This window comes from Trichechus manatus, unplaced genomic scaffold, assembly GCF_000243295.1.
Source record: "Trichechus manatus latirostris isolate Lorelei unplaced genomic scaffold, TriManLat1.0 scaffold00024, whole genome shotgun sequence".
Classification (NCBI taxonomy): Eukaryota; Metazoa; Chordata; class Mammalia; order Sirenia; family Trichechidae; genus Trichechus; species Trichechus manatus.
Window position 1 is genome coordinate 1471927 of NW_004443960.1, and position 27316 is coordinate 1499242.

Consider the following 27316-nt stretch of genomic DNA (forward strand, 5'->3'; position numbering starts at 1 on the left):
CTTACGTCTGTCACCTACGCGGCATTCAGCGTTAGCTGTTGATGTTACTGTAGCGTGACAGCAGGAGATCAGTGAAACGCTTACGTCTGTCACCTGCGCGGCATTCAGCGTTAGCTGTTAATGTTACTGTAGTAGTTTAATGTCTAGAGGCTTACCCCAGGGAAATTCTAAAGCCTGTGAACAAGATGGAGCCGCAGCTGTTGTCTGTAGAAGCTAAAACCAGGACACACCCTGAATGTCCCCGGGAGCTGCAGTGATTAAGTTCACTATCCTATACTCCTACGTGGAACGGCATGCAGTCATTCAAATCATGTAGACTAGGCATGGATGTGTATTACGGACTGCATTGTGCACCCCCACAAAGCTCCGTTGAAGTCCCAATCCCTGTACCTGTGAGTGTGACTCTGTCAGGAAATAAGAGTTTTACGTTATGTTAATGAGGTCACACTGGAGTAGGGTGGGTCTTAAACCAAATCCCTCCTGACTGGGGTCTTATAAAAATGGAAAACATCCAGACACACACAGAGGGAGAGGCCATGTGAGGATCCATCTACAAGCCGAGGAAGGCCCGGGGCTGCCAGAGGCCGAAAGAGACAAGGAAGGATCTTCTCCTCAGGTGGATGGAGCAGAGCCCTGCTGATGCCCTGGAACTGGACTCACAGCCTCCAAAACTGAGAGAATAAATTCCTGTTCTTTAAAACCCCCACCGTGGTATTTCTGTTACGGCAGCACTCGGTAACTAAGACAAAAAACCTGTATTTGTAAATTATACACACTTTAACATAGATGGATAGATGATCGTCAGGAAAGACATACAAAAATGTGAGATGGGAGATTATAGGTTTTCTGGTTTCATTATCTATTTTCTACAATAAACCGGTAAAACTTTATAATAAGAAAAAAAAAGATTTTAAAAGCAAAAAACAATCCAGGGCTCCTTAAGATGAGTACTGGATGGGCAAATATACATGTGCTTCTGCCATGCAGAGCACTGAACCAATCAACAGCTACGCAGAATTAGGAAAGACTTATTGAAATGAACCAATAATAGAAGATTAGGAAAAATCATATCATCCCTAGGCTATTTCTATGAAGCAATATAAAATGTGTAGCCAAAAACTGTTAAGACCAGAAAAAGAAAGGCTCCTGGAGGGGTGGGGGTTCCAGACGGGGGGGATGCTCATCCCTCTGACCTCTCTGAGCGCGTGCCTAAGCTACACGTGACTTAGCGACCGATTTGCAACCTGTATTTCCTAAACGTTCAAGGTAAACTTTGTGAAGCACCTCTGATACCATGTGGCTTGACACCTAGCCCTGTAGACGCATGTCACTAGCTGAAACGAGAAACCAGTGTGTCCCTTCAGTGACCTAGGTAACAAAGAGGAGGCCACTCAGAGCCCTGTGCTGGCTGTGTTGGCTGCACCGCTGCGCTGGCAGGACCTGAGAACCCACAAACGTGCCTATATGATTGACTATAAGCTATGAAAATATTTTATATACAATATGTATATGGTAACTATATATGTGTATATACATATATATATGCATATATACAAAGTATATACTGAAGCACGACTCAAAATGAGAAGAAACAGCTACAAACATTAATAATCAGGATGTGGAATGTACAAAGTATGAATCTAGGAAAATTGGAAGTCGTCAAAAATGAAATGGAATGCATAAAGGTCAATATCCTAGGCATTAGTGAGCTGAAATGGACTGTATTGGCCATTTTGAATCAGATAATCACCTGGTCTGCTATGTCAGGAATGACAACTTGAAGTGGAATGGTGTCCTGTTCATTATCAAAAGAACATTTCAAGATCCATCCTGAAGGACAACGCTGTTAGTGATAGGACAATATCCATACACCTACAAGGAAGACCAGTTAATATGACTATTTTTCAAATTTACACACCAACCACTAAGGCCAAAGATGAAGAAATTTAAAATTTTTACCAACTTCTGCAGTCTGAAATTGATCAAACATGCAATCAAGATGCACCGATAATTACTGGCGACTGGAATGTGAAAGCTGGAAACGAAGGAGGACTGGTAGTTAGAAAATATGGCCTTGGTGACAGAAATGACGCCGGAGATCACATAATAGAATTTTGCAAGACTAACGACTTCTTCATTGCAAATACCTTTTCTCAACAACATAAACAGCAACTGTACCTGTGGACCTCACCAGATGGAACACACAGCAATCAAATCGACTACATCTGTAGAAAGACAATGGAAAAGCTCAGTATCATCAGTCAGAACAGACCATCAATTGCTCCTGTGCAAGTTCAAGCTGAAGCTGAGGAAAATTAGAGTAGGTCCACAAGAGCCAAAGTACGACCTTGAGTATATCCCACCTGAATTTAGAGACCATCTCAAGAATAGATTTGATGCATTGAACACTAATGACTGAAGACCAGATGAGCTGTGGAATGACATCAAGAACATCATACATGAAGAAAGAGGTTATTAAAAAGACGGAAGAAAGAATAAACCGAAATGAATGTCAGAATAGACTCTGAAAATTACTCTTGAATGTAGAGTAGCTAAAGTGAAAGGAAGAAATGATGAACTAAAAGAGCTGAACAGAAGATTTCAAAGGGTGACTCAAGAAGACAAAGTAAAGTACTATAATGACATGTGCAAAGACGTGGAGACAGAAAACCAAAAGGGAAGAACACACTCAGCATTTCTCAAGCTGAAAGAACGGAAGAGAAAATTCAAGCCTCGAGTTGCAATAGTGAAGGATTCTACGGGGAAAATATTAGATGACACAGGAAGCATCAAAAGAAGACGGAAGGAACACAGAGTCACTGCACCAAAAAGAACTGGTCGACATTCAGTCATTTCAGAAGGTAGCACGTGATCAAGAACTGACGGTACTGAAGGAAGAGGTCCAAGCTGCACTGAAGATGTGGGTGAAAAACAAGGCTCCAGGAATTGACGGAACACCAATTGAGATGTTTCAACAAACAGATGCAGCGATGGAAGCGCTCACTTGTCTATGCTAAGAGATTTGGAAGACTGCTACCTGGCCAACCAGCTGGAAGAGATCCATATTTGTACCCATTCCAAAGGAAGGTGATCCAACAGAATGTAGAAATTATCAAACAATATCATTAATATCACACACAAGTAAAATTTTGCTGAAAATCATTCAAAAGTGGTTGCAGCAGCACATCGACAGGGAACTGCCAGAAATTTAAGCTGGATTCAAAAGAGGACATGGAACAAGGGATATCATTGTTGATGTCAGATGGATCCTGGCTGAAAGCAGAGAATACCAGAAAGATGTTTACCCGTGTTTTATTGACTATGCAAAGGCATTTGACTGTGTGGATAACACTGCAAAGAATGGGAATTCCAGAACACTTAATTGTGCTCATGAGGAACCTGTACTTAGACCAAGAGGCAGTTGTTTGACCAGAACAAGGGGACACTGTGTGGTTTAAACTCCAAGAAAGGTGTGCATCAGGGTTGGATCCTTTCACCATAGTTATTCAATCTGTATGCTGAGCAAATAATCCAAGAAGCTGGACTATATGAAGAAAAAGAGGCATCAGGATTGGAGGAAGATGCATTAACCACCTGCGATATGCAGATGACACAACCTTGCTTGCTGAAAGTGAAGAGGATTTGAAGCACTTACTGATGAAGATCAAAGACCACAGCCTTCAGTATGGATTACACCTCAACATAAAGAAAACAAAAATCCTCACAACTGGGCCAATAAGCAACATCATGATAAACGGAGAAAAGACTGAAGTTGTCAAGGATTTCATTTTACTTGGATCCACAATCAACACCCATGGAAGCAGCAGTCAAGAAATCAAAACACGCATTGCATTGGGCAAATCTGCTGCAAAAGACCTCTTTAAAGTCTTTAAAGTGTTAAAAAGCAAAGACATGACTTTAAGAACTAAGGTGTGCCTGATCCAAGTCATGGTGTTTTCAATCACCTTATATGCATGCGAAAGACAGGCAATGAATAAGGAAGACCAAAGAAGAATTGATGCCTTTGAATTCTGGTGTTGGTGAAGAGTATTGAATATCCCATGGACTGCCAGAACAATGAACAACTCTGTCTTGGTAGAAGTACAGCCAGAACGCTCCTAAGAAGCAAGGATGGCGAGACTTCATCTCACGGACTTTGGACACGTTATCAGGAGGGACCAGTCCCTGGAGAAGGACATCATGCTTCATAAAGTGGAAGGTCAGCAAAAAAGAGGAAGACCCTCAACGAGATGGACTGACACAGTGGCTGCAACAATGGGCTCAAACGTAACAATGATTGTTCGGATGGCGCAGGACCGGGCAGTGTTTGGTTCTGTTGTATACAGGGTCATTATGAGTCGGAACTGACTCGACAGTACCGAACAACAACGTATATACAAAATATATACTGAAGCCAATGGTGGAACAGCACAAAAGGCTGGGGCCCCTGGACTGGATGTCAGGCGCACAGCTTGCCCAGGCCTTATTGCTGCGGACCCTGCTGACCAATGGGCCCCCAGGCCTTTGCTAGAGGGCAGCCACCAGGAGGCCTGGCCCAGCAGCTCAGGACATGCCATCTGGGGCTAGGTGTCCTTCCCCATCTCATGTGCTCTTTGACACAGGAACCAAGCAGAGGGGACACCATTTCCAGTCTTAACCTAGAGTGAGTGTGAACCCAGCTGCCAGGCGCCCCCTCGTCCTCTCCTCCCCTGCCTGGCTCTCCCCTTCCAAATGAGGATCGTCCTTCTCCTTCTCCTCCACCACACGTCCATCCTTCCTTCCCTGCCCACCCACCCCGCTCAATTCACTTTGCTTAAGAAATCCACTTCTCCTCCCCAAAGGAGAGGGAAAGACGCTCCTCGGGAGGGCCATTGGCTGTCTGCACAGCTAGGGGAAGGCCTTCATCACCGCCCTCATCACCCGTCTGGGCATATCAGGAGTCACCGCACACCCCTTCCCCATGGCTGCATCTGATGAAAGCCATTGACTGGATCCTCTTCCAACACCAGGTTTATAGAAGAGTTTCATTACTTACTTTTCCCCTTTTTCTTCAGTCCTGCGTTGGATAAGTGGAGCCTCTTGAAGCACCAGGCCCCAGGCACACTGGCTACTCACAGACAGCAGGGCGGTGCTGACACCAGCTGCCGGTCTTCTCAGACAGAGTACAAGCTAAGCAGTGTGCTTTGGGCTGCCGGAAAGACAACTCAGCCAGAAGGGAGGCTGTGGTCTTAATATGAGTGGGTCTCCTGCCCTTCAAAGTTCCTGAGACTAGGGCGCTGCTCATGTAACTTTTGAAGCTGGTCTCCTCCCCGTTGATTCAGACTCCTAAGTGTGACCCCTGAGTCAGCAAGCCTTGCAAACACTGGGTGGCTGGGATGTGTCATCACAGAAGGAAGGGGTAAGAAAAGCACTTTGGTTTTCAGATCACTCGCACAACTTGGCCCAGGGACTTTCTTCAGGAAAACAAGACAAAGAATAAAACGGCTAAAGATGAGAAAGCATTCTATCTGTGGCAAAGATGAAAAACTTGTTTATTCATCATGCAAACATTTTCCAACTGAGGAAGAGATGGAGCAGAGCCAGTGCAAAGGCCTTCTACGAAGTGAGCCCAGCTCAGACTTCCACCAAGCCAACTCCAGAAGGAAACAATAGAGAAACATTTTTAACACACTTGGTGAAAAGACAATTTTACCCATAATTTTCAAACAATATTCCACTTTAAGGGGAGTTAAAACTCCTTATACTTTTCCAGAGTTTAAAATGGAAGTTTTAAATATTTCCTTGTCCAGACAAGTTCCTACTCGCCTCAGCAGGATCTGCAAGCTTACATGACAGCACACTGATTCTGAATCCGCCCCTTGCTCTGTGTGACCAAACAAACTGTAGGAAGAAAAACAGCTGCTTGTAAAAATCACCTTATGTATAAAGTTGAAAACCAATGTTATGAATAAAAATCAGCAATGAAAGTTCTGTTTACAGATGTTAACATAAACTTAAATTAAAAGTTGTAAGGTGAGGGAAAGTATTCTACTCTCAAGCATGGTTGAGAAACTACAGATCTGGCTTCTGAATGATTTTATGAAAATTCATGTAGAAAAAAGGGCTTAATGTGTATATTGACTACTAATTTCTGATGCGATATGAACCTGTAGTAGCGACATAATCTGTTAGATAGGGATATGATGATATAATTTAATAACACTATGTATAATTCATATCATATATATATATATATATATATATATATATATATAAATAATACGTCTATCTTACAAGTTAGAGTTGTAGGATCATAAAACCTTAAGGCTGAGAGAGGTTAGCTCGCTTGTCCAGTCTCACCATGCTAGGGGCAGGGAGAACCAGCCTGACTGAAGGCTGCTGCACTGCCTGGAGTTAACATTAGTGGATGCTTTGTTGAGCTCTTTCTCAGGTGTCATTTGTAACTCCTTTATACTTTATGAAAAAAAAAAAAAAAGATTCTTTCCATTGTTTCTAGAGTAGCTGAATCCTTCTGCACCTCTGGGAATTGGGCATCATTAAAAATAATAAATTCCCTAATTTATTAGGTCTCTACCCTAGGATTTTCTTATTGTTTGAATAAACAGAATGATACAGCACTGTAAAATACACTAACTTTTAAATAAATTTTGCTTCTTTCCAAAAGAAATTGCCACTTTAATGCTGTTTTCTGTTCATCCGTCATTGCTAGAAATTCATTTACCTGGTTAAAAAAAGAAGATAAAACAAATATTTCTGAAGTTAATACAGATAACTCATCTCGACGACAATGTGAAATGTAAACTTGCTCACTAGAGATGGAATTTTCTTCAGCATGAATAAGCTCGACTCTCTTGCTAAAGCAGGACAGGCCATACACCTGAATCTCTGTGGCCAATCAGGGGTTTGGCATAGAAGAGTCCCCTTAGCAACGCGGAGACAGAATTCGGAACCAAGGTTTGCTGGGAAGTCCCACGAGCTGGCTGTGACAACAAATCATAACCACACCTGCTGATCTCCCAGTACTGCTGCTGTTCTAAAGCGCGGACCAGGGAGAACGGTCAGGGCTGACTCTAGCTGTGAAGTGAGACACCCCAAACCCTGCCCTGGAATAGGCACCACATGACCGACCAAAGTCTCCTACGTACTGTTTAACCCAATGTTACCTGATTATACAAAATTTCCTATGAATTCCTCCACTTCGGCTAAAGGCCTTAGTCATTATTCATAATAGACCATACTAGCTATGATTTTAATATGCAACATGGAACTATTTGTTCCTGCAAGGCAATGTGTGTTTAAATCATGATAGACTGTTTCCAGGCCTTTCTATTAATGACTTAGTTTCTACCAAATGTTCACAAAAATAACCTATGTTTGGGGGAAGGGAAGTCAATTTTGAAATATTTCTAAGCATTTCTTCCTTCCTGTGCTTTACCGTGCAGCCCAAAGTCTCCTGAGCAGCACTGCCGGTGAGACTGCAGGAGTGGAGGGTGCCCGTGTGGTCGCTGAGGTCAACCAGCATATCAAAGCTGAAAAAGACAGACTGAAATCCTGAAGAGTCTTTGTTGCAAGTTGTACAAGCGTTGGATGCTTCATTTACGATGTAACCACAGCCCGAACTGAAATGAAACGAAGAAAACAATAAAACAGGACAGCTATTAGTGACAAGCTTGATGTCTTCAGAAGAATTACCGCTTAAAAGGCTAAGCCAGCATACGCAATATTGCCAGTCACGGGCACCGTGCAGGCTGAAAGGCAGACAGAAGAAATAACGAGGAACAGTCAGGAGGGCGTTCTCCGCCGTGCAGTCTCATCTGCAGCATCCGTGGTTTACCTGAAACCGGGACGACCCAAAACTCTCACTGTCCTGCCCTTCCTCTGCTCCTGTCTGCTGAGATTCCTGCCCCCGCTCCAAGGCCCAGCCCAGCTCATTTCCCTTCCTGTCCCCCCGTCCTCACCCCTTCCCTTCTCTGAGCACTGCAGAACTTCCACGTCAGTGCTGGGGGACGTTCTGTCCCATCTGTCTCGGTCACTGCAGGTGCGTCCTCTGACTTTCCGCCTGGTGGGTGAGTTGTGGGGGGCAGGAATCACGTCTGTTCCTAGAAAGCCCGGGCTCAGGGGTCCCTATACTGTGTCCTCTGTACACACTCAGAAAAACCCCAGGGAATTTTGTTGGTTCCACTTCCTAAATGCTGTGGACATTGCTGATGATGCACTCTCTCTTTAAGTGGTAAGTTCATACTGTTCCATATTTCTGAGGAGATCTTCGGCCAATGTGAACAGGAAGACTAATTCAAATTTCTCAAATAAAGGAATGATCTGAAGATAGTGGCTTCTTGCCTTTCAATTGGTCCCAACCCCCGTGGAGTAAAGGAGAATGAAGAACACCAAAGTCACAAGGAAAGCATTAGCCCAAGAGACAGAAAGGGCCACATAAACTAGGGACTGCATCAGCCTGAGACCAGAAGAACTAGATGGTGCCCGGCTCCCACCAATGACTGTCCTGACAGGGACCACAACAGGGAGTCCTGGATGGAGCAGGAGAAAGGTTGGGTGCAGAACTCAAATTCTAGTAAAAAGACCAGACTTAACAGTCTGACTGAGACTAGAGGAACCCCAGAAGGCATGGCCCCCGTACTCTCTGTCAACCCAGCACTAAAACCATTCCCGAGGCCAACTCTTCAGTCAAAGATTAGAGTGTACTATGGAACATAAAATGATACTCATGAAGAGTGTGCTTCTTAGCTCAAGTAGATACATGAGACTAAATGGGCAGCTCCTGTCCAGAGGTGAGATGAGAAAGCAGAGAGGGTCAGGAGCTGGTTGAATGGACACGGGAAATCAGGTGGAAAAGAGGAATGTGCTGTCACAATACAGGGAGAGCAATTAGGGTCACATAACAATGTTATGTATAAATTTTTGTATGAGAGACTAACTTGAATTGTAAACTTTCACTTAAAGTACAACAGTGAAGATAGCTGTTTCTCGTCTAGCACAAGATCAAATTTGTAGTAAATGTTAGGTGCTTTTCCTCAGCTATTAATATTAGAAATGGAAGGAAAAATAAGGGAGACAATAAAAAAATATTTTGAAAACTATTTTTCAAAAAATAAACACATGCCTTGCACAGCAGTCTGCACATCAGTTTTTCACCTTTAACACCAAATCATTAAGTGTTTTATAAATCTACAGGTCAGTATCTTGACTGTGTCAGTACATACAGAAACCTATACATATGACCCCCACACGTCTGTCAGTTTGTCCTACTGTGGGGGCTTTCGTATTGCTGTGATGCTGGAAGTTATGCCACCCTTGCTGGACAGGTTTCAGCTGAGCTTCCAGACTAAGACCGACTAGGAAGAAGGACCTAGAGGTCTACTTTGGAAAAAAATTAGCCAGTGAAAACCTTATGAATAGCAGCAGAACACTGTCTGATATAGTGCCGCAAGACGAGCCCCTCAGGTTGGAAGACTGAAGAATTGACGTCTTTAAATTATGGTGTTGGTGAAGAATATGGTATATACCATGGACTGCCAAAAGAATAAACAAATCTGTCCTGGAAGACGTACAGCCAGAATGTTTCTTAGAGGTAAGGGATGGTGAGACTTCGTCTCACACACTTTGGACATGTTATCTGGAGGGATAAGTCCCTGGATAAGGACATCATGCTTGGTAAAGTAGAGGGTCAGTGAAAAATAGGAAGACCCTCAATGAGATGGACTGACACAGTGGCTGCAACAATGGGCTCAAGCGTAACGATGACTGTGAGGATGGTGCGGGACCGGGCAGTGTTTCGTTCTGTTGCTATGAGCTGGAACTGACTCGGTGGCACCTAACAACAACATGTGACAAAACTGTATGGAATACACACACACACAGGTAAAACTGGGGAAATCTGGATGAGACGGTGGTTTGTATCCAGGGCATTATACTGGCTGTGATCTTGAGCCGTAGTTTTGTAAAATATTACAACTGGAAGAGACTGAGCAAAGTGTACAAGAGATCTCTCTGTATTATGTCTTACAACTGCATATAAGTCTACAATTATCCCAATAAAAATATCAATTACAAAACCCCCAGGGAGACTTCCACAGGAGTGTTTCGGACGCTGCTTGCCGAGTGCGCTTCGGCTAAGATGATTAAAACTTCTGAGGTTTACTTTTCCATGCAGGTAGATACTATATTTTCTTCAGGAGACGTTGGCCATCCTATTCATCATGCAGTTGAAAATAATTTTTTAAAATTCTGTCACTGCAGGACTATAGGACATGGAAACCAAAATAATTTTCTAGTAAGTTGTAAGACAACAGTTTGTCATCCCAGTTAAATGTTTCTGTCAGTATTATATCTTTATTTTTTACGATTACTGAAGTACAGCAGATTAAACATTACTTTAAAAGAAAATTATAATCTTTGAATCTAAATAGTTTGGCATGGAAACTTCTCAGCAGGAGTTATTTCTCTATATGTTTCTCTCAAATACATAACCACTGTTATGTCAAAAAAAAACAGCTGTTACTTTTACAGAGCTTAAAATTTATCAACAAGAATTGTTTTTGCTTCTTACAAAGATGAATTTGCTGAAGGTAACTTGGCCGCTTACCATCTATTCCGAACTACTTTTGTTGTTTCGTCATCGATGCTCAGTGTAGAAATGTAAGCGTAAAGAATGCCATAGAAAGGATCTGCTTTTCCTTCCTTCTTCAAAGCTTTCACCTTTAATTGCTTCACTGTATAGACATCAACTATTGTATTTACTAAAAAAAAAAATAAGTGATTCCAGTTTATGTACATTCTAAGAACTACATAGGATTACATCCAAATAGAAGAGCAACAAAGTTCAAATGAGAACATGAGCAGCTTAAGTAGCAGAAAAATTATTGTTATATTAAAACTGATTATATAAATAGACATAAAAGCAAAAAAGCAAAAGGATGAGAAGTTAGTCATTAGTAAAATAAAGAATTTCTGATCATCAAAAGATCCCATAAAAAGAATGAAAATGCAAGCACAAATGGGAGATGGTGGTCATCCATAACGAGACAAAGGACTCGTTTCCAGAATATCTAAAAGACCTTAAAAATCTATAAGAAAGTCAGCTTAATTTTAAAAATCAGAAAGAGACTTAAAAAGGCACATAACAAAAAAAGATGGCAAAATAGCTAATGAACATATTAATCACTGGGTAAATGCAAATTAATGCAACAGTAGGACTCCATGAAACATCCACCATTTAAAAGACTAACAGTACCAAACACTGGAGAGGAACTCGAAATCACTGCTGGTGGAAGTGTCAACTGGTACAAACTTTGGAAAACCACTGGAACAAACGCCTGACAAAGCAATTCTACTCTTAGGCGCATGCCCAACAGAAACACAGACTCATCTAAAGACTTGTGCAAAAAGAAGCGGAAATTTTTATAATAGGAAAAACCGGATTCAGTAAAATAGAGAAATTATGGAGCCCTGGTGGCACAGTGGTTAAGAGCTCAGCTCAAAAGGTCAGCTGTTCAAGTCCACCAGCTGTTCCTTGGAAACCCTATGGGGTAGTTCTACTCTGTCCTATAGAGTCGCTATGAGTTGGAATCGACTCGACGGCAACGAGTTTGGTTTTTTGTTTCTTTAGTGGCAGTGCTTAAAGCACTCGACTGCAAACCAAAAGGTTCACGTTTCAAAACCACTTCAGGAGAAATACGTGGCAGTCTGCGTCTGTAAAGATTTCAGCCTTGGAAATCCTATGGGGTTGCTATGAGTTGGAATCGACTCCATGGCAGTGGGTTTCGGGTTATATTCATATTCACGTGTCCCTGGTGACACAATGGTTAAGAGCTCGGCTGCTAACCAAAAGGTGGGCAGTTCAAATCCACCAGCCACTCCTTGCAAACTCTATGGGCAGTTCTGCTCTGTCCTATGGGGTCACTATGTCCTGGAATCAACTTGACAGCAACAGGTTTATATTCATATAATGGAACAGTACATACATCAATAAAAACAACTACTACACACAGAAGCATGACTGAATCTCACGAACAATGTAAACAAATCAGACACAAGAGTGAGTATACATGGTATGATTTCATTTTTAAAACTCCAAAGCAGGCTGAATTCATCTGTGGTTTGCACAGTGTTACAGTGAGAATCATGTTTACTTTGGCAGGGGCGTGAGGGGTCTTCTGGGCACTGGCATTTCCCACCCAGCGGGGAGGAGGGTCAACGGTGTGTGCCATGAGAAAACGCACTGAGCGGTCCACTCGTAGCTGGCTTACTTCACGTGTACGTTATACTTCAATTCTAAAGGTTTATCTAAGAAAATTTACAAAACCCAAAACCACCACCTACTAGGCATGTTTAGTCTTCTTAATCTTAGAGGAATCTTACAGGAGCAGATACCACTTGGGTAAGGAGAATTCTATCAGAAGTTGCCCAGTCCCTTCAGCATCTCATTGGTTTCTTTTCTTCTTCTGACCTCTAGTACATAAAATTTAATTTCCTTCAGTAAAAGTTATGGTCTGTATGTCTCTTTCTCTATCATATTTTTATATCTTTGTCTATTAGTGTCTATGCACAGAAAGATGGATTGGAAGATGTTCACAAAATGGTAACACTGTTTATTTCTGGGATGTTTGTTGTATTCTATATTGTTTTAATATTGTATAATACTTTCAATATTGAGCACTATCATTTTTAATAGAAGGTTTAAAAAAACCCGATCATAGTTTTACCCTAAAATATTTCATCAGTTCCCACCTTAAGTTTTTCATGGGAGTAATGAGTATTTTAAAATATAAAACCAAAAAAAAAAAAAAAAAAAACCACAACCATTGCTGTCGAGTTGATTCCGACTCACAGCAACCCTATAGGACAGAGTACAGCCACCCCATAGAGTTTCCAAGGAGCGCCGGGTGGATTCGAATTGCCAACCTTTTGGTTAGCAGCTGTAGCTATTAACCACTATACCACCAGGGTCTCCTTGAAAGATAAAGCAACTCATTTTTGCCTCTGAGTAAATTTAATTATGAAAGTTCCCACAATCAGGTTAAAGAAAGGAATCTGCAAGTACTACCCTTTGTGATCACTTTGGTGTAATACACTGAACAGGAAGAAAATTTCCATACAAATATGATACCCTTGAGTAGCCCAAAAGCAACTGTACCTACTCAGGGTTGAATAACTCTCAAGGACTGAAATAAATTTGTAGCAAACCCACCTCACAACTCATTGGACTCTTCTGTGCTTCGTGGAAGTTTCCTGAAATGGTATCTTGGGCAAATGACCCAACATTTTTAAATGCTTCCGAAGTAACAATAATCACTATTCTAACTCTGATAACACAATTTTATAGTCCCTTCTTGTAGGCAAAAACATTATAAAAAAAAAATTACAGTTTAATTTTGATCCAGTAGCATCTTGTTCTATCAGGGACTGCAGTGGACAGGAAACAGGCTAACTACCCTTCACGAAGCAGTGACAGAGTTCTTGCTCTTACACAACTCTGGATGACCGAGTCTATTTGATGAGCTTGCAGAATAATTTACCATGGTTCATTCAATGTTTCCTCTCTGGAGATGGATTTAGTGTCCTCCATGATGATGAAATACTGGATCTCCCAGGATGAGATTAGAGAAAATGCCCCCAGGGAATGAGCTAGGACTCTGCTGTTCTCTCCTTTTCCCTCAGGTCCCGCCTAAGCCACAGACGGCAATAAACAGGATCCCTTTAAAAGTCAAGCCTCAACCTGGACTTCATGGACTTGCGGTCTGTGAACACGTGACATTTTCTGCAAAATTCTATGTGTGTGTACAGTTGCCTTTAGGAGGAAAGGGTCAGTAGATTTTATCAGATTTGTAAAAAAGATTATAAAAGTCCCCAAAAGTTTAAAACTGCCTTTTTTAGAACTGGAAATATAACAGCTACAGAATTAGAATATGGTAATTCTCACTATGTCAAACAAAACGTCACAGGCCCAAACTCTGACCTCTATTAATTCAAATAATATTTAAAGGGTTACTTACAATTTATGGATTCTTTCAAATAACTGTCTATTTCATTATCTGGAGCACCTGTCTCTGTATTTTCTCTTATGAAGTTCAGTAGGATATTAGCTTCTGGCGTATCTTAAAGTAAAAATGTATAATGAGTAAAAGGCAAGTGAGCTAGGTCCTGGAGACAGCCTGCAAGGCCCCACTGACCTCCCACCCCCCACACCCCGCCCACCCCAACTTCTACTCCTCTCTCCTCTCCGTGCCCTGCTGTCTCCTGTACAAGCACGGCTCCTTGTCACTCCTCCTCTGCGCAGGCACCCTCCAGCCTCAGGGCCTTCGCGCTGGCTGTTCCTTTGCTCTTCCCAGAACACGCTCTCCTTGGCTCAACCCCCAACTCCTCGCCAACTCTGCTCCAATGCCACCTTCCCAGGGAGGCCTGCCTGACAACCTACTGAAAACGACAACCTGCCCCTACACACAGCCCGGCACTCTGGGCCCTCCTGACCCTACTCCAGTCTCTCTCCTCAAATACTCCATGATCGTGGATGTGCCATCTTTATTGTCTGTCTCTCTCCTGCTAGAATACAAGCTCCGTGAGGGCAGAGATGGCTGCCCGCTTTGTCCCGCGCCCACTGGTGCTTGTGCTCAGTAAATGCGAGCTCCGTGGTGAGCGTCACACGTTGAACACCCGCGCTGCCGCCCAAGGAGCCGATGCCGTGCACTTATAGAAAACAGTCCCATTAGCTTAGGTTGGCTTTCACAGAAATGCCACCTTTCAGAAATCTGGAGAATGGTTTGGTTATAAACATGAAATTGCTTTATGATTCTCAGCCACTGCTGACACTTTGTTACCAGCCAGCATAGTATGCTTATTCTAAAGTAACACACTTCTATATTTGCATCTTCTTGAGATTGCAAAGGACTGTGCCATTTCTGGAGTCCTGGGTGATGCAAACAGTTAAGTACTCAATTACTAGCTGAAAAGTTGGCAGTTTGAACCCACCCAGAGGCACCTCGGAAGACAGGCCTGGCGATCTGCTTCCGAAAGGTCACAGCCTTGAAAACTCTATGGGGTAGTTCTACGCTGTCACGTGGGGTCGCCATGAGTCGGAGTCTACTCCATGGCAACTAACAAGAACAGCAGCACTCCATTTCTGGTCATTCTGGGCTCCTCTGCAGTATCGGGCTGGTCGCCGCATCTGTCCTATTAAGCACTCTGAGAATGCTAAGGACAGGAGCTCCCTGATCCCCCCATGTCTTGGTCCCCTGATTTCATGCTGGGGTAAAGTGTCCCCCTTTGAACAAGGGACCTGAGCCTGATCCCTCCAACGCTCAGGAGTGGCCTGGGCCAAGTTGTGGGGTCAGCATCAGGGCCCCAGGAAGAACAACCCTTCTGTGAGCTCTCTGGGCATGTAACTGACAGCTATGAACTAAGGGAAACATATGTGTGTTCCCAATGTTCTAGCAATAAAAGTTATTTGAGTGCATGGAAACTGGATTTATTTTCTAAATAGTCGATAATTTATGTTATCTAATCAATAACACTGATCTCTCAAAATTCATTACAATAGATGATGCCTTAAAGATTAGTCTGGTTCCTCACATTCCTTTAGTAAAGACACCAAAGATGTACAGCTCATCGCAAGTTTAAAAAATGTCATATAAAGCAGTTTTTCACTTTTAATTAAAATTAAACCCAAATTGCATTTTCATCCTTAAATACACCACATAAATATTGGAATGTCTGACAAGATCATTTCAAAAGGGAAGAAAAATGTCAAAACGCTTTTTACCTGGATTAGTTGTAATAATGGTTTTTGAGATTACAGTTGCCGTCATGCAGTTCCGAAATTTGTCAAAACTTATTCTTACATCTGAGGCAAATATTACTGTTTGGGAAGAAAAGCCATTTTAGAATTACCGCACGAGGGTAAAGAAATGACAAACATTGAACATGATCACTGAAGTATGATACCTGTTTCTCGTGGCGCCCAGCTCTGTGCAAGTAGAGTAGATTCACGATCCCAACTGAATTTTTAACACAGAAACGATAAAAGTCAATTCATTAGAAGAAAACCGGTAGTGACGTTATTTACCCGAAGAGAATGCCTTGATGGCCAACAGTCACCCACGCTGTCCCAGACACAGGTGAAGGCTGTTTGCTTCTCCTGCCTTCTGCAGGGCTACACTCTCTACTCAACAGAGTATTTAACATCTACTGATAAGCCATCCCCCGTCAACAAATACACACCTAACAATGTTCTGCTCGTCCATCAATTCTGTCTTTTCCCGTACTCAGGCCACTCGAGGCTAGTTAGAACCGAGCGGCTAGGAGTCACTCTTTCAGACCACTGAGGTAGGGTCCCCACAAGGGATAAACTGCTCAGGTCACTTGATGGGCTCAAGGCACTTTTCAAATTAAGTGCTTCCTGTGGGGCCCAGTGTTTGGAATCTATCTCAACACTCTGTTGCACTGGCAGTGCTTCAGGGCCCAGGCGCTGCCTGTATCAGACCCCGGCCCCACAGAGCCCAGCCCGAGGGAGCTGCGGCTCCACCCCCTCCACGCCCGCTCTGGTTTATCGCGCAGGTCAAGTCTGCCTTGCTCCTCATCAGTGGGGCCTGATTAAATACCACTGGTGAGAAAACAGAACACGAGGAGCCCATCCTAGCAATTCTCCCCCATCTGGAGACCTCAGGGACAGTGGGCCTACAGCGCCGTCTATAGCAATGGAGTAACACTGAACATACAGAAGCAGGGTGTATTTTTAATATCTTTTCTCTCCTGATATTAAATCCATCATCTTTTTGATAAAGTACAACTGTTCTGTCTCAGTGATAATAGCAGTAATTTTACAGTTACGAACAGAAGTGGGAGTTTACCATATCATTGCAAAAGAAGACTCTGTTTCATCATAGAGTTTCACTTCACACCTCTGGCCTTTTCTTCGGTCTGAAGTCGTAAAGTATTTTGGCTCTCCAACCTTAGAAATGAAAAGAAATGATTATTCTTCACCTATAGTTGTACAGGTACTTAATACACATTTGATGGAAATATTTAAATGTTTGCCTTTTAAATACCAAGTTAGAAACATTAAAATAGCAAGAACTACTACTATTTGATGAATTGAAAGCATATCTTATCTCTAAACTCGGTGTCTAGCTGCAGTTGTAGGTTACACACACATCTGGTTGAAAAGACACACAGACCCACGAGCATTAAGTCAAGACCGTCAGCTCTTTCCACCATGCTGGGACAGATGGCTGACGACCAGCCCTGGGGTGTCTCTGGACCCCTCGAGGTAGATAGGGTATTTCCGTATCTGTGTGTCCCAGGGCTCAGCGCAGGCCGGCCTGGAGCTCCTGTGACTGACGGATGGGCTCTCTGGCCCCAGTGGCCTCAGCTCATTAGTCAGCTGTTGGTGGTGAGACCTCCTCTGCCTTCCTGGGGGAGGGAAGGGAGGCAGGAGATTGAAGGAGATGGTGGTATGAAGGCTCGTTGGCACTGTCTGGTTCTGTCCATGTGGTGAGGGAAGAGATCAAAGAGGTGGGACTCGGGGGACCTGGAGTCTCCCCACTGAGCTCTCACGTGAAAACAGCTGCTGCCTCCTCTGCCGTCCCCACCACCACATCTGTCGTGTCGGCTGCTGTGGCACTGAGCTGTGCAGGAAGGGGCTGGGGGAGACTCAAAGTTGCCAAGGGAAGAAAGCTAGAGAAAAGGAGAGCTAGAGTATGGGAGAGGCCTGCTCTGTCCCTGGGGGTGAGGAGAAACTGTACTGAAGAGTTGTGAAGACTTGAAACTTGTAAAGACCTGAAAAGACAGTGAAGGACGACAGAATACGTAAAATACAAATCTGGAGAAAAGGCAATGCAAGCGGGCTGAAGCACAACGGGAGACAGAAGTCATGAAAAGAGGTAACGTAACCCAGGGAAGAGGGTACCAGGCACGCACGCGCGCACGCGTGTGTGTGTAATTCTTACTACACTGTAACTATAATGACATTTTACAGAACTGCTAGGAAATTGAGATCCTTTCCTGCCTTCAAGTAAGACTGAACCTCAATTGCCCAGAAAATGATCTCTATTTTTCAAGACTGTCATACAGGACATTTATTCCTCCATCCTAAATTATACGGAGGGTTCGCCACGGGGGCAGGCACTGTGCTAGGCCGGGGCAAGAGTGGCAAACAAAGCCACTTGTCACAGGGCGGGGGAGTCACACTCCCTGTCAGTATCTAACACCTAAAAGCAGTTAGTGTTTACTTACATTCACTACAGGAAGAGTGCTGGGTATTTCCTTTTGTGTGTTTTGACCATCATCCTTTCTATACTGAGAAATGACTCATGCTTGCCCCTTTCACTTTCTCCCTGTGCTTCATTTGTGAGGCTCTACTTTTAAGGTCCACCTCTAAGTCCTTGTCAGCTGCAGAGTTCAGAATGAGCTACAGTAACTGAGCCGAGGAGATGATGCCTACACAGCGGGTGAGAGAGTCCGTGCACCTGGGACATGCGCTTCGTGCTCTGGGCTCAGTGCAGGGGGCCTTCACCCCTCCCCACCCAGGAGGCTCCCCAGAACACTGTGCACAGAACTGATGCCCTGGTTTATTCAACTCACACCCTTTCAAGAAGGTGAAAGACAAACTCCAAGTCAATGGGCAGACCCTTCCGGTGGTTGACCAGAGTGTGGAAGCTCTCACAGAGCCAGCAGGTCACTTCCCAGTAGGTACTCAGTTAGGATTTATATACGATTTTATTTTGCTACTCCTTTACAAATAAAATGCTAGTTTCCCTTTAATGAGAAGCATTACCCTTTTCTTAAATCAATCCAGCTGACTACTGATCAAAATCCAGAGGGTACAGTACTCCAGATTTTAACTTACCGACCTCACTGCTGCGAGCACATTAATAATCCTCCCATCGAGATTTTGTCCATTTGCAACAATGTCACCCAGTGAATAATAATCATGAGACTCTTTCACAGGTAAGTATATCAAAGAAAGTAGCTTGGTATCCACTTCATAACTGGAACAGACTTTTACCATTGAATGATTCTCACTGAGCAAGAGTTTACAGTTGCTAAATTGCAAAAACACACAAAGAAGTTAATACTCAATGATTCTTGCACAGAAAAATACTCCCACGTTCACAACTGAATTATTTTTTGGTCGTAATTTAGACTATACTAAGAAATGTACACTTTTTATTCTAAGAACCATTGAAAAACACTGCAAAAACACTTTTGTCTAAAATATACTGTCATTAAGAAAACACTTTGGTGTGTGCGTGTGCCCCACACCCGAGACTGTGGTGCCCCACCAGAACCCTTTACCAGGCTGGTGCAGGGTCACTCACAGCTACACCATTCTTTCGAGAACTGCCCTCGGCCAGAAATGCCTTCAAGGTTATGTCCCCTCATGTGGGGAGGTGGACTGCAGCCAATGACTAATACAGGGTACAAACGTCCAGCTCCTCCAAGGGGTACACCTCTGTGGTGCCACTCATGCCCAGAGCTCCCTCCTGGGATCAGGCTGAGGCTGGGCTCCAGCTGAGCCCGCCTCTTGCCCAGCTCCCCCAGCCCCAGCTCTCCCTCAGTTAACCCCCTGCGCAAGAATCCTTGTCTCAGGCTCTGCCTCTTGGGAGCCTGGCCTAAGACAAAATGGCATGAAAGTAGAGTCATACCTTGATATGAAAATAGACATGTAATTTCCAAGGTTTATCTTTACTTCTCATTGTTTCATTTTAATGTGACTAGAGTCCGATTTTTGCAAATCTAAGAATGAGAATCAAAGTACTAAAAACAAAGCCATTTTTTCATGTGACCCTTTATCAAAGTACATGAACAAAGACATGTCATAAGCAAAGATAAATTCTGAGAGGAAGAATTAAACTCCTTACTTTTGAACTGAAGTGTAAACTCTCTGCTAAGACACAAAAATTACTAGTGACGGCCATTCCAGCACAATCGTTGATCTCTGTGCTGGACAGATCCTTACCCAGGAGTTGCAGGGCTGAATTTTTCTTCTCTTTCCATTTCCTTTCTTTGGACCAGCGGATTTTCAATGATCACTAAGATAGAGAGTGAAGTATCATGGCATTACAAAGAGTAACAGGATCAACCCAAAACACACACACCTCACAGCACTTGTAGCAGCGTCTCTGCTACCTGAGTGGGTGCTGAACGTCCTTCACAATCATCTTCTCGTGTCACCGAGACACCGAATCCTGGGGTCTGACCATCAGTGTGATCCCAGATGACATTTTTTATGCTTTGTATCAAGTCCCAACATAGAACCTCCATTCATATTACTTTATTGATTAGTTACACTGAACATTTGATTTGGCCACAGCATGCCTCCTATACAACAACCACTTATCATTGATTTCCACCTAATTCAGAGCTGCCCTCTGAAACAACAGAGATGGGAGAGAAAGTGCACTGAAAACCCAGGGGAACAAACTGTGGCTCCGCCACTTACCAGCTTTGTGAACTTTACGTTGTAGGATTTCCATTTCCCTACGGCCTGGGTGAGATCTTTTTCTGCTCTATTTTAATTTCTCACACAACTGTCCCATGACTGTCCCTATTGCACAGTTGAAGAAACTGAAGCTCCAAGACATTAAACAGCTTTCTTGAAGTTAGATAGCTAGTAAGTAGCAGAGCTGGAATTTGAAGCCACATTGTTTTAACTTGAAAATCTATACTTTTTTCATGAGCATCCTATTTAGATTTATAATCATCAACTTTAGGCTTTTAAAATCTCTTATTCACCCTCACAACAGCCATCAACATATAACACATGTCAATACTGAAGACAGTCTTTATCTCTGTACATAACTAACATTCCTGCATTCATTCAAGGAATATTTATCACCTTCTGGGCCCTGTGAAGTTTGTAGTTTTCTGCCTTTATAGTCCACAGGTCAATGACCTTGTTATTTAGTTAGAGAACTGCCACACAAGACCCTGAGGGTCACTAACCCCAGGCACTGGGTGACCAGGTACTGAACCGGGAACTGGCAGCGGGCTGCCCGACAGCACAGCACTGGAGAGGAGCAGTTCAACCTCTCCGTCACCCCTTTCCTTCTCTGTTTTGACCGTGAGAGAGAGTCGGTACATGTGCTCTCTTCAGTTCTTGTATGAGGACAGAGTTGTCATCTATTAAGTGACTAAATTCTACACTTTACACTAGACACATTACCTCATTCAACAGTCACAAGAACCTAATGGGGTATTATTTTATAGTTGAGGCCCAACAAGACTAAAAGACTGCTTCAAAGCCACAGTGTAACTAAATGTGGAAGCTGTGCTTTGAACCTGATTTACCTGTTTTCAAAGTTCTTATTCCTTTCACTATACTGCACTCAATAGTCAGAAGGATAGGGTGAGTAGAGGAGGAAAAATATTTGGCACTTGGACTAAAAGCAAAGTTCCATAAAATCCATTAAGAAGTCAAATATTAACTTTTATCAAAATCTACTCAGTGGCCCTAGTATATGTTTACAGATAAATGATTATGAAAATAGGGTTGATGCAAACTGAGTATGAAATAAATCAAAGATCATAAAACTACCTAGATAAATATGTGACTATCATGTTTGCACAATGGGAATCCCAGAACACTTAATTGTGCTCATGCGGAACCTGTTCATAGACCAAGAGGCAGCCATTTGAACAGAATAAGGGGATACTTTGCGTTTAAAGTCAGGAAAGGTGTGGTCAGGGTTGTATCCTTTCACTATACTTGTTCAATCTGTATGCTGAGCAAATAATCAGAGAAGCTGGAGTATATGAAGAAGAAGCATCAGGCCTGGAGGAAGATGCATTAGCAACCTGCAATATGCAGATGACTCAACCTTGCTTGCTGAAAGTGAAGAGGACTTGAAGCACTTACTGATGAAGATCAAAGACCACAGCCTTCAGTAGGGATTACACCTCAACATAAAGAAAACAAAAATCCTCACAACTGAACCAATACGCAACATCATGATAAATGGGGAAAAGACTGAAGTTGTCAAGGATTTCATTTTACTTGGATCCACAATCGATGCGCATGGAAGCAGCAGTCAAAAAATCAGACGACGTATTGTGTTGGGCAAATCTGCTGCAAAAGACCTCTTTAAAGTGTTGAAAAGCAAGGATGTCACTTCGAGGACTAAGGTATGCCTGACCCAAGTCATGGTATTTTCAATGGCCTCATATGCATGCGAAAGCTGGACAATGAATAAGGAAGACTGAAGAAGAATTGATGCTTTTTAATTACGGTGTTGATGAAGAATACTGAGTATACCAGGGACTGTCAGAAGAATGAGCAAATGTCTTGGAAGAAATACAGCCAGACTGCTCCTTAGAGGCAAGGATGGGGAGACTTCGTCTCACATATTTTGGACACGTTATCAGGAGGGACCAGTCCCTGGAGAAGGACATCATGCTTGGTAAAGTGGAGGGTCAGTGAAAAAGAGGGAAGACCCTCAACGAGATGGACTGACGCAGTGGCTGTAGCAGTGGGGATGGCGCAGGACCAGGCAGCGTTTTGTTCTGTTGTATGTAGGGTTGCTGTAAGTCAGAACCGACTCGGCAGCACCTAACAACCACCACAATCATGCCTGTATACATTTCATGTAATAATATGGAATGCCTTGCTTTACGCTCTTAACACTTCACTTCTTTTTCTGATAAGGTTCTTAAGAGTTATGAACTGTGTCTTATTTCATTTTAACTCCCACAGTATAGTTACCACAAACAGATGACAGGAATAATACTATAATAGAAACAGTTTAAGAATCAAGGACGACTTACGGCACTCGCCAACCCTGAAGCTGTCAGAAAGCGACCTGATGTAATCTTCGCTGCCCCAGGATGCTACATTTACAAAATGGGCCGGGGAATCCCGCACGGTGAAACTCAAAGTGTACCTTTCCGATCCAATATCTAAGGGAAAGCCAATGCTTTTTATTTTTCAAATGAAATACTTTGTTTCAACTTTGAACAAATAAGATTATTATGATAAAAATACTCAAATGCATAATACAAAACGTCATTTCAGATATAAATTCTATAAGTTATACTTTTATGAATTTCAAAGAGAGGTGGTAACAAGCTGTCCGCGTAGATGCCTCCCCTTACCATCTACCTCTTTATTCCCGCCCCCCAGCTGTCTGTATATTTGGAGGGAAATGATCTGTAGGCTTCAATTATCCCGCTCTGAGCTGCAACTCTCTAATCTCTCTTACTGTTACTGTTTTAACCTAAGTCACAACTCAGGTCTAAATTGTTATTTCAAAACAAACTGTGTGCTATTAAGCGAGCACCACTAGAGGGCAGCAAGTATCTGTTTTTCCAAACGTAAATCTCTTCACTGCTTTCGCTAACTAAAACAGTAATACAACCTAACATACACGTGGAAATTACAGATACATCCCCAACTGCTATTAGTGTTCACCTTTGGGGAGGGGAGGGGATGGAAAGAGCGGGGAGCTGGAAGGGGAATTTCACTTTTCAACTCTATGAACTTCAGTGCTGTTTGAAGTTTTTATGAAAATATATTAATACATTATATGTGTACAGTACTATCTTCAAAGCCAGCAGCATATCTTCTCCAAAAAGGTAACCCTGTATACATCATTGTAAAGAGAAGTCAAACATACAGAAATGATTCTGGTCTCCCCCACAATCTGATAGGTGAAAACTGTAATTTCATTGTTGTAATTTTAATGACTTTTTTCTAATTCACGTAACTTATAGTATGCCTTTTAGAGCTTAGAAAACAGGAAGCCATATAGACTTGTTCAAAGTATTCAAATGGTTAATTCTGATCTAATTTATTTTGGTAACATAAAACACAATGACTATTGGTGGAAGACAACATCTCTGCTTTCACCTCAAAAATAAAAACTGAATATTAATATGAAATAAAGTAAAAATAAAAGTACCTATTATAATACCTGAGCCTGGTGGCACAGTGCTTAAGAGCTCAGCTGCTAACCAAAACGTCGGTAGTTCGAATCCACCAGCCGCTCCTTGGAAACCCCATGGGGCAGTTCTACTCTAGCCTATAGGGTCGCTATGAGTCAGAATCTACTTGACAGCAATGGGTTTGGTTCGGTTTTTATTACAATACCCATGATTCAGATGTCATGATTTAGCACAGGTCAAGTTAACACAGATACAACTGCACAGGTGATTCAAGCACAACGAACGTTTTCTGCCAAAATTATAGGCTGGCTGGCTAGAGTTCTGACTCGCTCAAAGTGTACAGAAACACTTACGCTGTAACTTTTAACAAAAGCATCGACGCTTTCAAAAGTAACAGCAGTAAACCACCAGCTTTGGCATTCTACATTGTTTATCTTTGCATGTTAACTACAAAAGTTTGAAGAGGAGCTGATTTTAAAAATCCAATGTCAGTCTTGAATTATATTTCCATAGTTCCAAAACCCTTGCAGAGTTTAAAGCAACTCAGTAAGCATCACTGAAACCAAAATTAACTCTATTTCCCATATCTGAAAGCGATTTTTCCCGTGGAACTGTCTGCTTGTTTGAATTACACAGAGATACTGCTGTCACACCTTCAGCTCCTTCAGGCACGACCCTATCATGACCTCCCTGCCTGAAAACCTCCCCTTCTTGACTGTCTGTCTTATATGAGATTTAGGCTGAAAGTAAGTTAACTTGGAGTTCTTACTATGGGCCACACAATGCTAACCCTTCCGCATACGCGTTCACTGAATTTTCACACCAGCTCTTTTTATCCCCATTTCACAGATGTATACAGAAGAGTTCTGAAGAGGTTGATCTTCGATCACCCAGTGACTAGAGATCCCACTCAGCCTAGCTCCAGAGTCCAGACTCTTATAGACACGATCCTGCTGGAAGATGAGACACTACAATTTCTGTCTTCCCTCTGCATTCACAGGGGCTTACACAGAGGAACTGCTCAATAAACCCATGATGAGACAGGTGAATGAGTTGACCAATTTAACTAGCTATTTTGGCATTGCTTAAAAAAAGCCTTTAAAATTATGTTTGAAAAACATCAAATAAAATCATTAAAAATTATGTGAATGTCCTCACACATACCACCTTGAATTGAGTACTTTACAAAAGAGAACCATTGTTCTTAAGGAGTAAACAGGCATGAAAAATGTAATCAATTAAATATACTTTGTTGCAGTCATAAGTCACAGTTTATGAAAAATGAAGCAAAGAGTTAAATAGAACTCAGCTTTTTCTGTCTGGAAAGCCTTTGACATCCGTTTTCCCAATAACTATACCGATTAGTTTCTGAAAAACAAAAAGGTTATAGAAGACCAGTATTAAACACAGATGTAGATGGTAAATTTAATTTCATGGACGTGTTATATTTTACTGAATCTAACAAACATTTTTGACTAGGAACCATTTAAATGTATTTATTCCAGACCAACATCTAAAAGAATGTCATAAATGTTCAATTTCACAAGGAATAGTACGAAGTAATAAGTTCGCTGCTATTACAAATATAATCATTTAATATGTAGCATGTTTCTACTTTATTTTCAATCACTAGATGGAGCACAGTAAGTGCCCTACGCTAGGAATCTTTACTGAATTCAGTCAAAGCACATGTATAATGCAGTTTAATCTGCCATGGTCTTCAAAGCTTTCTTTCATATAGGGTTTTCTAACAAACCACATAAAATTGCTTAGCTTCTTAATCCAAACATGCTGGACAGTAATATAAATTAGATTGTAACAAAACTTGTATACTGCTGCTGATAAATCTAAGTTACAAAGTTCTAGATCTTAAACTTTAGAGTTATACAGTTCTAGATCTTAAACCAATTTCCTTAAAATTTTTAATGTTTTCTTCAATGACTACTGAAGAAAATTTGCATATTAAAAGAATACTTTAACAAAATAAAAACTACTGGCTTTCTGAAAGGATAAACCTAAACTTATATTACTAATTCTAGCAACTGATGTTAACCTGGTGATAATCTGTTACGTTTACAACACAGGCAAGCTTTTAAGACTGCCACGTCCTAGCTGAGCTGGTCGCTGGTCTTACTGCATTTAGACACACTACTACTGTTTAATTCCATAGGCATGCAGATCTCACTGAATTTTGTTGGAAAAAAATATAACTAATGGAAATGCCAAGTAAAAATTTCCAACTAAAGAAGCGATTAGCAAATATTTTACCTTTCAAGAAAAACTATAACAATTATTTTTAACACTGATAACTTGAAATTGAAAATTATTAAAGTTATATGCAAATTTATCCCATTTTCAGAAATCTGGTTTACAAAAGTCAAATGTACAGAGCCGACCCACGGGCAGGGGATGGTAAGGTGGTGTGGAAGTTGCTTTACAACATGTTCTTCACCTTACAAGATGATTCCACTCAGATTTCTTTTAAATAAGTAACAATCTTGGTATATTTGAAATTACTTAATTCTCCTACAACTCCTCCCAAAATACTAATTTTCACACAATTATTTCAGAAACACACCTGTTGTATACCTTCATGTCATAAAAGCAGCAATAACGGCAATAATTTAAGTCTATAACTTAGATAACCAGATAATAATATAGCTACTGCTGAAGAAAAATGGCTTGACTTTAAATGTTAAATTTGAGCAGATAGTCAATATTTAATTAAAATGATGCAAATATATTTTTGATCATTTTGAATAATCGATAGTCATGTTCTACAACCATCTCTCCTACCCTACAGACAAAAGAAGGATCTTCATTTTGCTGGCATAAATACAAAGAAGCTTAGGGATACTTAATATCTAACAGCTATACCAATGCAGTGAGTACCCATACGCTTGTCAATTACACAAGGTGTGTCAAGGAATCAGTAATGCTGACATAATGTAATATCATCACGTAAAGCTGCACCAGAGAACAAGCAAACCCCCATCACTAAGACCGACCAGATTAGCCATGTTGGGATGGAGATCTGAAAGTGCAGTGAAGGTCTTCGACGCAGAGAAGCTTGCCATTCTTTTATCTGCATTTCAGAAAATATAATTTAGAAAAAAATTCAACTGAAATAAACCAAGACACATTCCAGGCTTTAAAAATACTAATAATTTCTCTAGGAAAGCACTCTAGATATTCTACTCATTCTCTGCAAAAATTTTCATTATAATGGTAAAATGTAAACTAATACAGATTCAACCTGTAGAAAACATGTATCAAAATGTTCTTTATAGTTTTGCAGGACACCATTAGGTTCCAATTTTTAACTTTCACTTTCCCAAAACATGTATAGTTTAGCAATTTTTGAGTACCATATAAATTTAGAGTTTCAGATGAGAAATGATTCAATGGGACATTTGAGGATTCA

The 27316-nt window shown here is 41.8% G+C and overlaps 1 protein-coding gene across 2 annotated transcripts; it reads right to left on the reverse strand.

The window, feature by feature from the left end:
* Positions 1-5531: 5531 nt before the first annotated feature.
* Positions 5532-26969, reverse strand: MEIOB (meiosis specific with OB-fold). 2 transcript variants are annotated; one of them, XM_004373161.2, is made up of 13 exons: positions 26901-26969; positions 25203-25260; positions 22777-22908; positions 19973-20045; positions 18860-19055; positions 16863-16963; positions 15958-16010; positions 15776-15871; positions 14013-14114; positions 10604-10757; positions 7436-7619; positions 6635-6721; positions 5532-5880 (listed from the first exon to the last, which is right to left on the reverse strand). In XM_004373161.2, the coding sequence occupies exons 1-13, from the start codon at positions 26967-26969 to the stop codon at positions 5770-5772; spliced, it is 1416 nt and encodes a 471-aa protein (XP_004373218.1). In that variant the 3' UTR covers positions 5532-5769. The 2 variants fall into 2 exon arrangements, with proteins under 2 accessions (XP_004373218.1, XP_004373219.1); XM_004373162.2 differs by lacking the exon at positions 6635-6721.
* Between the last annotated feature and the right edge of the window lie 347 nt (positions 26970-27316).

What these genes read in the sequence shown, in the direction of transcription:
- MEIOB (XM_004373161.2), bottom strand. Translation starts at nt 26,969, where the DNA reads ATGGCAAGCTTCTCTGCGTCGAAGACCTTCACTGCACTTTCAGATCTC. An exon ending in ATCCCAACATGGCTAATCTG is followed by an intron (nt 25,261 to 26,900) that starts GTCGGTCTTAGT and finishes TTTGTTTTTCAG; the next exon opens with AAACTAATCGGTATAGTTAT. An exon ending in CTTCAGGGTTGGCGAGTGCC is followed by an intron (nt 20,046 to 22,776) that starts GTAAGTCGTCCT and finishes TCTCTATCTTAG; the next exon opens with TGATCATTGAAAATCCGCTG.